This window comes from Pelobates fuscus, chromosome 3 (assembly GCF_036172605.1).
Source record: "Pelobates fuscus isolate aPelFus1 chromosome 3, aPelFus1.pri, whole genome shotgun sequence".
Lineage (NCBI taxonomy): Eukaryota > Metazoa > Chordata > Amphibia > Anura > Pelobatidae > Pelobates > Pelobates fuscus.
The window spans coordinates 416,723,790-416,737,938 of record NC_086319.1 but is presented as its reverse complement, the minus strand read 5'-3'; the positions used below and the strand labels follow the sequence as shown (position 1 = coordinate 416,737,938).

Genomic DNA, 14,149 nt, shown 5'->3' with positions numbered 1-14,149 from the left:
TATCGGCACTAATGTCTGCCAGGGAGAGAGGAGATGTGTCGGGGGTCAGTGATGGGACCGGACTGTCGGCCATGATGGGGCCCATATTTTCACAGGACGGTCCCGCTGGCATGTGGAGGAAACTGTCCATCGGTTGCCCCTCGGGGTTTGGTGAGTGTCAGGTCGTTTGGTGCGACCCATCTGTGGGTCTCTGTACTTGGATAGTGCACTTATTGTCAGGCTTACCTTGCTGGGAGTCCAATATGCAGAGATATGCTCACCCTTGCAATTAGACACAGGCCAAGGTGGTCAAGGTAGAACTCACCTGGCCTGTGAATCTGTGCACGGGGGCTGTGCAGGTTAATGCTTGAAGTCGCAGTACAGAAAAGGAATATCCAGGAGAATAGTCGTAGGTAAGCCAATGGTCAGAGGATGCCAGGAGATACGAGTAGCGAGCCGAGGTCAAGAGATGCCAGAGGTCAGGGTACAAACGAGTAGCAATCCAAGGTTAGGAGAATACTGGAACGTGGAATAGCAATACTCCAACCAGAGTCATTGAACTGACACTGCCCTTAGGGAGGGGCAGTGTCTTATACCTTGTTGATTAGGTATCAGATTCAGCTGGAGAGTGATTGACAGGTCTGAGCCAGGTGAAGTCCAGCCCCCTAGTGCTGCAGGCAATTCAGGTATAAACGGGAGTGCTGGTGAAGTTTTAAGATGGTGGTGTGCCAGACTCCAACCATGGAATTTAAACCAGCCAACCTTCTAATGGAAAAAAATGGGGCACTTCAAAATCACCTCTAGGAACAAACTGAGCATGTCTGTAACACACTCAGACTAGGCATGTTTTACAAATGACAAACATAGTTGCAAAGTTTCATAGCTGAAAAGAGACTTGCGTCCATCAAGATCAGCCTTCATCACATATGTTTTCTGCTGTTAATCCAAAAGAAGGCAAAAAAACCCAGTTAGAAGCACTTCCAATTTTGCAACAAGCTAGGAAAAAAATTCCTTCTTGACCTCAGAATGGCAGTCAGATTTATCCTTGTATCAAGCACTTATTATTGCTTTCAAATCTCTACATAATGTTGCTCCCACCTATCTATCCTCCCTTATACACAAGTTTGTCCCGTCTAAGCCCTTACGATCTGCTGAAGACTTATGTCTTTCTTCTGTCCGTACTCCCTCCTCTGATGCTCGCCTTAAAGATTTCTCGAGGGCTGCACCGTTCCTGTGGAACTCGCTTGCTTCCTCCGTTAGATGCTCACCCAGTCTCCACTCCTTCAAAAAATCGTTAAAACCCCACTTTTTCATAAAAGCGTATCAATTAAACTGTTAATAGCTCCTGACTGATTCCTCTTCTGCAACTGTCACTAGTCTAATACTATCCTCACTTTTTTGTGTCATTTTACCCCACTCCCTCTAGCATGTAAGCTCATTGAGCAGGGCCCTCAACCCCTCTGTTCCTGTGTGTCTGTCACGTCCTGCTCTGCTCTGTTCTGATGTCTGGACTTGGCTTCTGGTATCCAGTACTCTTTTTGCTATTCTTGCTTAGTTTTCCTTCTTTTTTTGTTTTTCTAGTCTATGTCTGGTTTTCTTTATGCTGGGATTTCTGGGTTCATTCCTATAGTTCGTCCAGGGATTTCCCAGTCTCCATGTTTCATTTAAATGTTTGTTTTATGTTGCCACACCCGTTTGTTTTCCATCATTCCTCTCTGTTTCAGTGTTCCTGCAGGCAGCTCCTCAAGGCTTCTGCCCTTTCTTGCAGGTAAGTGCTATATATGTATTTTGGTTGTTTTAGCATACATTATGCAGTGTAGGACCTGCCAGATATGGGGTACATTGGCGTTGTTGGCAGGCTTATGCAATGTATGATCATATAGTGTGACTAAATCCCCATAATTTCCATATGTAGTACTTAGTTATTTCTCCTCTTGTTTTGCCTATGTTATCCTGTCTTGTTTTAGTTTGTATACCCAGTCCATGTCAGTCCTGTCCAGTCATGCCCATGTTATGTTCATGTTTTCCTCATGTCTTGTGTATATGTTCTGGGTTTAGCTTACTATCCTTCTCTGGTTCTGGGTTCTATTAGTTCTGTTTTGTTTTCATGTTTGGTGCCTATCTCTAGTCTTGCCTTGTTTCTAGTACTGGATACAATCTTGCTGCAGAGCCTCCCTATTAAGCTCCTGGGAGGTCTGCTTAATTTCCATGCTCCTAGTTCCTGGTATCCGCTGAAGCTGATTCAGGGTCTTGGTATGTGGCTGCACAAACGCTGGTGCTCATCACCAGGGGGCGTGCAGTTACACTGCACCAGACCCTGCTAATCCACCTCCACACTGTGACTCCTACTATGAACATCAGGCATACTGGGTCCCGGTCCTGCACCGCCGCCCGGACAGTGTCTGGGTCCCGGGCATCGGACCGCCACCCTGACAGTATGGCAATAGGCCCTTGGAGTTCGTGGAGTGGACCCTGCAGCTTTCCTGATCTGTTCTGTCTGTAGCCTGTCCTGCCTGGATTATGCAGCATACAAGAGTACCTGTATCTGGACCAGTCTGCTGGATATGACTTCCTCATTCCTGTTCAGTCTGTCTGATTTCTGTCTTGGAGAGGGTCGATCTGCTAAGCAGTTTGGTGGTCTCTGCAGGTGTCGTCTTGTTCTGCTTCTTGTTCTAGTTCCTGATTCGGCATGCAAGAGTTCCTGTATCTGGACCAGTCTGCTGGAGATGGCTTCCTTATTTTTATCATGGAGGAGGTCGATCTGCTAAGCTGTACGGTGGTCACTTCAGGTGTTCTCTTGTGATGCTTGGTTCCTGTTTCGTAGTAGTGCTCCTTTTCTGGTGGTTCCTATGCAGGAGGCCTTTCGTCTGGTGGGGGATCCTTGCCTTTGTGGAAGTCAAGAGGACTTTGTTGCAGGATCCGCTCGCCATTCCTGGTATCTGCCGGGGAGCTGTTTGGAGCATCTGGAGTTTGCAGCTTAAGAGGGGCGTTAGGTCACAACCTGCTCTGTTCTGTTTCCTGGTAATGCTTCTGTTTTTGAGTGGACCTTCTTTCGTTGCTGGTGGTTCCTATGCAGGAGGCCTTTCCGGTGGGGGATCCTTGCCTCCGTGGAAGTCAAGAGGACTTTGTTGCAGGATCCGCTCGCCATTCCTGGTCTCTGCCTGGGAGCTGTTTGTAGCGTCCGGAGTTCGCTCCTTAAAAGGGGTGTTATGTCACGTCCTGCTCTGCTCTGTTCTAATGTCTGGACTTGGCTTCTGGTATCCAGTACTCTTTTTGCTATTCTTGCTTAGTTTTCCTTCTTTTTTTTGGTTTTCTAGTCTATGTCTGGTTTTCTTTATGCTGGGATTTCTGGGTTCATTCCTATAGTTCATCCAGGGATTTCCCAGTCTCCAGGTTTCATTTAAATGTTTGTTTTATGTTGCCACACCCGTTTGTTTTCCATCATTCCTCTCTGTTTCAGTGTTCCTGCAGGCAGCTCCTCAAGGCTTCTGCCCTTTCTTGCAGGTAAGTGCTATATATGTATTTTGGTTGTTTTAGCATACATTAGGCAGTGTAGGACCTGCCAGATATGGGGTACATTGGTGTTGTTGGCAGGCTTATGCAATGTATGATCATATAGTGTGACTAAATCCCCATAATTTCCATATGTAGTACTTAGTTATTTCTCCTCTTGTTTTGCCTATGTTATCCTGTCTTGTTTTAGTTTGTATACCCAGTCCATGTCAGTCCTGTTCAGTCATGCCCATGTTATGTTCATGCTTTCCTCATGTCTTGTGTATATGTTCTGGGTTTAGTTTACTATCCTTCTCTGGTTCTGGGTTCTATTAGTTCTGTTTTGTTTTCATGTTTGGTGCCTATCTCTAGTCTTACATTGTTTCTAGTACTGGATACAATCTTGCTGCAGAGCCTCCCTATTAAGCTCCTGGGAGGTCTGCTTAATTTCCAAGCTCCTAGTTCCTGGTATCCGCTGTAGCTGATTCAGGGTCTTGGTATATGGCTGCACAAACGCTGGTGCTCAACACCAGGGGGCGTGCGGTTACCCTGCACCAGACCCTGCTAATCCACCTCCACACTGTGACTCCTACTCTGAACATCAGGCATACTGGGTCCCGGTCCTGCACCGCCGCCCGGACAGTGTCTGGGTCCAGGGCATCGGAACCGCCACCCTGTCAGTGTCCAACTTGTCTGGTTACAACTGCATGTCTGTTCGTCCACCCATTGTAAAGCGCTGAGGAATTTGATGGCGCTATATAAATATCATCATAATAATAATAATAATAATAATAATAATAATTACCCTACATTGGTATATTATATCCTTAAATATTCTGTTTTTGCAAGTATGCATTTAGTAGCTGTTTGAACATCTGTATGGACTCTGATAAAACCACTTCTTCAGGCAGAGAATTCCACATCATTATTGTTCTTACAGTAAAAAAAAAAAACTTTCCTTTGCCTTAGACAAAATCTTCTTTCTTCCAGTCTAAACGCATGACCTCGTGTCCTATGTAAAGTCGGGTTTGTGAATAGATTTCCACACAATGGTTTGTATTGGCCCTGAATATATTTGTATAATGTTATCATATCCCCTCTCAGGCGATGTTTTGCTAAACTAAAGAGGTTTACATTTGTTAACCTTTCTTCATAGCTGATATGTTCCATTCCTTTCATTAATTTTGTTGCCCGCCTCTGCACTTTTTCTAGTGCCATAATATCCTTCTTTAGAACAGGTGCCCCAAATTGCACAGCATGTTCAATATGTGGTCTTACCAGTGATTTATAAAGAGGCAAAATGATATTCTCATCCCCAGAATGAATGCCCTTTTTCATGCATGACAATACCTTACTGGCCTTAGCCACTGCTGATTGACATTGCATATTGTTGCATAGTTTGTTGTCTATAACAATTACCAAGTCCTTTTTGTGTGTTGTTATCCCTAATTCACTTCCGTATTCTTTACGCCGTAGTGCATAACTTTGCATTTTTCAACATTAAATTTCCTCTGCCATTTGAGTGCCCAGTCCCCCAGTCTATCTAAATCCCTCTGCAGCAAAGTAATATCTTGCTCACATTGTATTATTTTACAGAGTTTTGTGTCATCTGCAAACACTGAAACACGACTTTCAATGCTTTTTTCAAGATCATTTATAAACATGTTAAATAGAAGGGGTCCCAGAACAGACCCCTGAGGGACACCACTTACCACCACTGTCCAGCCTGAAAATGTTCCATTAACGACAACTCTTTGTACTCTATTTTTAAGCCAATGTTCTACCCAAGAACAAGCATTTTCATCTAGACCGATTTCCTTGAGTTTGAACACTAATCTATTGTGTGGAACTGTATCACATCCACTGCAAAACCCTGATCTATACTTTTACTTACTTCTTGCAGAACGCAATCAAGTTAGTTTGACTTGACCTGTGCTTCATAAAGCCATGCTGAATTTTGCTGATAACCATGTTCTTCTCAAGAAATTCTTGAATATTATCCCTTAATAACCTTTCAAATATTTTCCCAGGAACAGAAGTTCAGCTCACAGGTCTATAATTTCCAGGCAAGGATTTTGCACCCTTTTTGAATATAGGAACCACATCTGCCTTCCTACATTCCTTCTGAACACTTCCATGAAAGAAAAGAATCTTGAAAGATTAAAAACAGAGGTTCACTTATTTCTACACTTACCGTAGTTCCTTTGTTTATATTAACTTTCGTAATATATACGGAGGAGAAATAGTTCATTCATTCTTCATTAACTAAACCCCATTTTAGTTTTTAGTGTACCTACACTTAAATTTTAGTTTTTTTTTTAGAATTTATATACTTAAAGAATGCTTTGAGGTTGGTTTTGCTCTCTTTGGCTATCATTTTTTCATTTTGAAGTTTAGCAAATCTAATCGCCTTTTTGCACGCATTATTGGCTTCCTTATATCTTTTATAGGATGCATCTGATTTGTCCGATTTAAATGCTTTAAATGCCCTTTTCTAATTTTTAATCTCTTGTTTTACTTCTCTACTAAGCCACATTGGTTTTAATTTGTTTCTTTTATATTTATTACCCAATGGTACATACGAAGAAATGTACCTTTCTAATATTTGTTGGAAGATGTTCCATTTATCCTCAGTGTTCTTTTCACTAAAGAGTTTATGCCAGTCAATATATTGTAAAGCTACTCTTAACTTATAGAAATTGGCCTTTTTAAAATTATATGTGTTAGTATACCCCATGTGCTTTTGTTTTTTTGAGTTTATTTCAAAGGACACTATATTGTGATCACTATTTCCCAAGTGCTCACCTACTTGAATGTTGGTCAAAAGAGCAACGTTGTTTGTTAAAACCAGGTCCAGACAAGCGTCCTTTATAGTTGGTGCTTGTACAAGTTGTGACATGAAGGTGTCATTTTACAAGTTTAAAAACTTAATTCCCTTTGCTGAGCTACTAGTCCCTCTGTCCCAATGTATGTCCGGGTAATTAAAATCTCCAATAATTAGCGTGTTACCCAGATTTGCAGCTTTCTCAATTTGCTCTAACAGCTGTTCTTCCTCGTCAATATTAGCATTAGGTGGTTTCTAACATATCCCAACCAATAGTTGATTTCCCTTCTTTTCCCCCAAGCAGATCATTACCCATAAAGCTTCCACATTTTCCTCATCACCTTCCACTTGCTTAGGATTTGGATTTAACTCATGGTTGAAATGCACACATACCCCACCACCTTTCCTGTTTATTCTATCCTTCCTAAATAGTGTGTACCCATTTAAGTTTACTGCCCAGTCATGTATCTCATCCCACCATGTTTCAGTTATGCCTATTATGGCATATTGTTTAGTGTATGCTATTGCATCTGGTTCCCCCATTTTGTTATTTAGGCTCCTTGCATTAGTAAGTATACATTTAATATCATGAGTCACTGATACGTTTTGTGAATTATCAACATTACATACCTTCTCTGTTCTGAGCTAGCCCCTCCCCCCGTCTTCACCCCCTTATACTGAGCTAAAGCTAAAACAGTTTTACACATGCTTAGCAGACATCCATCATTCATATCAGCGAGTCAGTCTATGTTGCGATGGAAGGAGAAGGAAATTTACAGTACTGGAGTACTATATGTTGCATATTTACCAAATGTAATGGGAATTTGCAAGTTTAGCTTAGTTTCGTTTGTAACAGGCAACAATGTCAGCAGTTTACTATTTTAACATTGGCAATATTTGTTTTATTTTATTTTTTATATTTTTATTATGCCAACAATTATATTTTGGGTCAATGCTCTATGCATCAGCCATCAAGGCACTTAGTAAGAGGTTCAATGTATGAGACAATAAAAACAAACATGCATATAAAGGTTTTCATTTTAGGAAGACCTGATATACCATACTAGCCATGTGGAATTATAATTGAGAAACCTTAGGGCCTTGAAACCATGTATGACACAATGTGCCTGGTTGGCCACAGAGGACCCAGCAGAAGTCTGTTGAACAGTAAAAAAAGAAAAACAAATAGTCTTACTATACAACAGAAAAATTTTTTTTGTTAATAACTACCCCTAAATCTCTTTCTCCTTTTCAATACATTTCTAAATCAGCAGTGGACACTCTCAGCCAATCACCAGAGCCAAAATAAAAAGCTTCTGAAGTAGTGCTGTAACTGGTGAAAGGGGGGGTGGGGGCAAGCAAATGGGCTTGTTATGGGATCTAAAGTGTTGCTTCAATACAATAATCAATACCCATTCTATTCAAAGTAATAATTATTTTAATGTTATAATCAATACACAGTAGTACTATTTTGTGTTCTTTTTTTTTATAAGAGGTGATTCCAAGATACAACCAATCAGCTATCCCAGAATTCTTCCTCTTGGGGTTCCAGCTTCTGCACAGATCCAGAATAATTCTCTTTTCTGCCCTCCTTGTGGTCTACATAATGGCTTTAACTGGAAACCTTCTGATTATAGTACTGGTTTCAGTGACTCGATGTCTTCATTCTCCAATGTACTTCTTCCTCAGCCAATTGTCCTCCTGTGACATCATACTCACTACAGCGATTATTCCAAACTTGCTATATATCACCTTAAAAAATGGTCGCCCCATGACTGTTATTGGATGCATTGCTCAATTAATTTTTTTCAGTTTCTCTTCAACTACAGAATGTCTTCTTCTCACCATGATGTCCTATGATAGATATGTGGCTGTCTGTAAACCTTTGCATTATGTAACAATAATGAATGTCCCATTTTGTCTCAGTCTTGTGGTGTTGTCCTGGATATTGGGTATTCTTCTCACACTGATTGTTACTATTTTGATAAGTCATTTAACTTTCTGTAATTTTAAGTATATTGATCATTTCTTCTGTGATTTTGCTCCTCTTGTTCAGCTTTCATGTTCTGATAATACAGTTGTACGGACTGTGGGTTATATAATCTCTGTTCCAGAAACTGTCATTGAAATGGTGTTTATCATTTCTACGTATATTTGTATCTTTCTCGCTATACATAGAATATCATCCACTTCTGGGAGACAGAAAGCCTTCTCCACATGCAGTTCCCACCTTGCTGTCGTGTGCATGTATTACGGGACTCTTTTTGCTATCTATGCCGTTCCAGCAGAAGAACATTCATATAGAATGAATAGGATTGTGTCCCTTATGTACACAGTAGTGACGCCTTCATTAAACCCAATAATATACAGTCTGAGGAACCGAGAAATCAAGACAGCCATTATAAAATTATTAAAGATACAAAATATACTAGCAATGTAACACATCTGCATATTGTTTTATTGCTAAAAAGCTATTAACAATGAAAATATGTACTTATGACAATATTTTTCAGCGCAAGTGTGCAATTAATTAAAGGCAAACCTAATAGTTAAAGTGACAGCTTACACAACCCATGCTAGTCACAGATAGGGCTAGATAATATATGATTTGCTATCACAAGACAGTTGGCTATTCACTGCATTTCCAGCAAGCAAACAGTTATAAATAGTTACATCAGTGAACAAGGAGGGTCCTATGAAAACATGAAACCAGGCCCTACTGATATGTCTTCCTCCCCGTCTTCCATTCTGCTGACACAGGTGGGAGATGTATTGGATAATAACCCAGACTATGTTAAAGGGAAACCAAACTGTTGTTTTAAGCACTCGGAGAAGCAATAAGACACACACTCACAGTTGTAAATCAAAAGATCGCTTCTGCTTTAATTGGGAGAGCATACAGTTTATATAGAAAAATAGCACGAGTGTGCTATACTGCCTGCGGGTATATTGACCATAAAAGAAATGCAAAACTAAGCATAGTAAAAGGTCACAAGTTATTAGAAACCTTGCAGAATAACAGGAAATAAGAGAGGGGGTGTTCATCTTCACATATAAAGCATATCATGATCCAAGTTAGCCAATTTTAAACAGACTGGACATCTGGTCATCTGTAGCTTGAGCCTTGGGTCAGGCGCATTCCTTCACAGAGACAATTTATTAATTAAGGGTACCCTGGTCAGAGAACCTTAACCATATACATGGGCCATCTACCTACTAACTACAGTTGAATTATGTTGCACTCACAGCTGGTGATAACACACTGTCTAATCTTCCTCAGTCAAATGCCAGGTGGGTTCCCTGTAGACATGTGCACTGGAAAAAAAATTTGTTTTTATCATCCAGGTTATATTTGTTTATTCTTTTCTTTGTGACCAACATTTGGTCATATGGCTATTCGTTTCAGCCAAATTGTGGTAATTTAAGGTCTTTCTAAGTCAGTCATCCGTACATAGCTACGATAACCATTTGTAAAAAAACTATTTATGCCATTAGAAAAATAAATAAATGAATAAATAAAGTCAGTTTAAAAACATTACTTTTAAAGAAAGATTATGCAAAGTATGTAAATCCAATTTTGCACACACGCACAGCCAGACCAAATAATACGAAAAAAGGAACAAAGAAAAAAGTTACCTGCCCACTATCCCAAACCCCCAATGCCCATTTAAATAGCTAGAGTCATTTTAGTATCCCTCCAATGGCCAATCAAGTGTAAGCTCACCTGCCACCTCTTAGGTGAGTCCTACACTAACAATTCACCCTGCTTCTTTCAGCTAAAAGGCAAATGGCTAATACACAAAACTGATTTGTCTGGTTACAGGTTCCGTTCATGGTGCCAAAAAATAAAAAAAGATGATTGATGATTAGGGAACAATTACTAAATGGTAATTGTATTCACAAATCCAGTGAAAAGTAACCAACAGAGAGAAATAAAAGGAGCAGAAAAAAAATAAATATATATATACATATAATTTTAATAAAATATGAATATTAAAATATAATATATATATACATACAGATTTTTTTTTGATCTGTAAAACAAATAGAGCGTAAATGTTCCTGTCTATGTACTGCGTGATATATACATAATATTTATACTTCACAGTACACTGGCCAATTTTCAAACCATTTTGGTTTGTACTAATTGATTTTCCTGACACAATCCAATGAATGAAATTTGTCTTAAAGGGACACTATAGTCACCAGAACATATCCATAAACCCATCTATAGAATTAGATGGAGAAACCTTACAAATTTAAAGGGACACTATAGACACCAGAACACTACAGCTTATTGAATTTGTTCTGGTGAGTAGAATCATTCCCTTCAGGCTTTTTGCTGTAAACACTGTCTTTTCAGAGAAAATGCAGTGTTTACATTACAGCCTAGTGATAACTTCACTGGCCACTCCTCAGATGGCTGACAGAGGTGCTTCCTGGTGCAGTGCTGCACAGTGTGACAGCCATTCAGTGTCTTCTCCCTCTGTATGCAGACACTGAACTTTCTTCATGGAGATTGTTTCAATTAATCTCTATGATGAGATGCTGATTGGCCAGGGCTCTGTTTGACTTGTGCTGGCTCTGACTCCTTGACAATTTCAGCCAATCCTATGGGAAAGCATTGTGATTGGCTGAGATCACCACTTCTGATGATGTCAGTAGACAGAAGGCAGGTCAGAGGCAGACAGGGGCAGACTTGAATACAAGTAATATTATACTATATTTAGGGGGTAAAGGGGAACCAGGGGGGCTAGATGGTGGTTTAAACACTATAGGCTCAGGAATACATTTTCTGTTCCTGAACCTATAGTGTTGCTTTAACCAAAAAGTCCCATAAATATATCCCCAAATGCCCAGAACCATTTATTTATTTTGACAAACATTTTTTTCCTCCATATGCAAGTCATCAAATCATACAGATGAGGCTAGATAATTTCTGGCTTGCTATTTAAAGTTTTAACAGTTGGCTAGTTAAATATATGGGAAAATAAAAATAAAATAAATTATTTATAAATGGTTTTATTCTCTAAATGTATATTTGTTTAATTTTAATATACATTTTTCTTCTATTATATTATATATTTCGTATATTTCGGCATATTGTATGAACTCTGGGCATCTCCGCCCTCTTTCAAAATGGACAAAAGGAGAATTGCGCTCAAATCACTACCATCTAGGTAATACGAACTAAATTACCTCCCACTGGATGCGTAATGCCATATACGACACAGGAAGTGATGTATTGAGAATATATTGGCTGGAAGAGGTGAAGATCGATGCGCAGCCGCCACAAGAATGTGACTAAATGAGAGACGAATTTGAAAAGAGAAAAAGAGGATGTATGAATTCTGCAGACATCTTGGGGTGGGAATGGATACTGTGCTCAGCACAAGATGTACCTCTATGTTGGGGATGGCGGCATACATCCGGACCTGACCATATTTGGTTGTGGGTGGTATTTACTATCATATGTTTTAAATTGTCTCATTGTCTGACTTATTTCTTGGCATATATATATATCCATATTTGTTTAGTTGAAGAAATACATTCACCTGAGGAAGACCTTCTGATAGGTTGAAACGCGTTGTGCTATTTTTATTTGTTTTAATAAGTTGTTAATAAATACATACCTGTTTATACTTACCCTGGACTCTTGAGTTCCTGTGTTGCAGCAGTGCTGAGTTCCCGAGTGTGATCCTTGGAAATTTCATCAAATATCTCTTTTATGAGATGAAAAGCACCATAAGTACCGAGCCAACTTTTTATGGGCTCTGAAAATTGTGAGTTTTAAGAAATATTCTTACATATATATACTCTCACATATACAGATTACACCATGTGTGTTTTTTAACTTATCCAATATAAGTGAAAGAAATGTATGTGTATTGGCTACCAAATAAACACTGTATGTAAGGTGAACCAAAATATATTTTTCTTTGTGCGCAAATCACCTTAACTTTTTCCAAATTATCATGACGGGTTTAAAGAGTTTTCTTATACTTCTTATTTCCCTTTCACCTTATATTTGTCTTCATATTAGAGAATTATCCTGACACCTTGTGGCATAAACAAAATGTCTTTCTCCTTTATGATTTCTTTCTGTTGGATCACTAAATCTTCTAGATCATGTAGACAGCCACTAGAGACGCTTTCTCTACAATGTACAATGATCGAGTACAACTCTGTGATGTGACCAAATACAACTCCAAGGAAAGCATTGAATTACATTTTTGTTTTCAAAATTCAAAATTAACAAAGTTCTGAACGGATATTCGATATGTCCAAATATTTTTTTTTTACAATTTTTTACAATTTCGGACAAAATGAAATTTGAAAGATAAGGTATCTATTCAAAAAAATGTGTTAACCTAATTTGCACATCTATAGTAAATTTTACAACTCTGTTTTTAATTTACTACAGTTTGCCTGCTAGTGAAAAACATTTCATGATCAATTGTTCAAATTGCTGATCTATAATCAATGTATCTACATGTACTTTTTTTCTCAGTAGAATTAACACTGTTACCACAATTTTATTTTTTGTAGACCAGGGAATTATAAAAACACAACAATGTAACTAACTTATGAATTCTACATGGTGTCCCTCAGTGCCCTTCCAAACTCTTTATATATTGTTTACCAAGAATACAGTTGTTGATATACTGTGAGACCTGTTAATGAAGATAAGCCAATTTCAGTAAAGAAATCAACATTGAATTTATTTCTTAGAAGATTGAAAAGGTAACATATTTAGAGTTTTTTTTATTTTTTTTATTTGAAGACAAATTTTGTAGGTTTCAAATTCAGGTTAAAATTAAAATACAATACTAAAAAAAAATACATTTTTAGAAAGTTATAAATATGTTACTTGAATAATCTGAGCAGTAAGCAGATATAAATTACATATACAATAGAATAGCAGAGAGCATGAAATGAGAATGGAATTAATGACATTACTAAAAAATATGTTCTAGTTAAAAAGATGATTGTAAAGGAAAACATAACAAACAATAACTGCAAAAATATAAGTACCATAACGAAATACCACAAAAAAAGATTATTTAGAAGCCTTTAAGTAAATATATCTATCATATAAATCTTGAAAAGCATCACGACAAGTTGAATAGATAGTTCTTTATGGATGTCTCTTTAAAACAGAAATTGTAGATTATGCTAGCTTTAGTGTACCTATAATCTTAATTTTATTAATGACAGGAGGCGAGTATTTGCTTAAGTCTCTCTTTACTAGAACTCCACAGCAGCACAGAAAAAACAACCAATCAGAAAAAAGTTAGGTACTATAAAACTCCTCTCCCCACGCATCATTTCCTCTTTCAAGCTGCGACAAAACAGAATAAAAGGCAGAGAACATCATGGGGAAGAAACGAAGTCCTAGATACGATGAATATAACGATGTCCACCATCCGAGAGTAACCGTCAAACTAGATAGTGTTGATGGACTGTAAACTGAAACGAGAGAAAAACAGAATCGAACAGGTTGATTATCCAATTAAATGTACTCAGAATAAACATGCAGGTACCCATGTAGCAACCAAAATTAACCTTGATATGTAGATATCCCAACCCTACTTCTGAAAAGAAACACATACATAATGAACAAGCGACAGGTATCAGAGACAACAAACAGAGTTGCATACGTACCTGATAATCTAAACTATAACATTAAACAAGGGAGGGACAAGAATGGGTGGGAAATACTCGCCTCCTGTCATTAATAAAATTAAGATTATAGGTACACTAAAGCTAGCATAATCTACAATTTTATAACATGACAGGAGGCTTCGTATTTGCTGTTTCAACGCTCAATTCACCAATCCAACGCTGTTTGTG

General features: G+C 38.5%; 1 protein-coding gene across 1 annotated transcript; it reads left to right on the top strand.

The window, feature by feature from the left end:
- Positions 1–7,901: 7,901 nt before the first annotated feature.
- On the top strand, positions 7,902–8,735 carry LOC134602081 (olfactory receptor 11L1-like). The gene has a single exon (XM_063446580.1). The coding sequence runs from the start codon at positions 7,902–7,904 to the stop codon at positions 8,733–8,735; it is 834 nt and encodes a 277-aa protein (XP_063302650.1).
- Positions 8,736–14,149: the final 5,414 nt, after the last annotated feature.

Bases quoted from the DNA above. Each gene is read 5' to 3' on its own strand.
- LOC134602081 (XM_063446580.1), top strand. From the start codon at position 7,902: ATGGCTTTAACTGGAAACCTTCTGATTATAGTACTGGTTTCAGTGACT.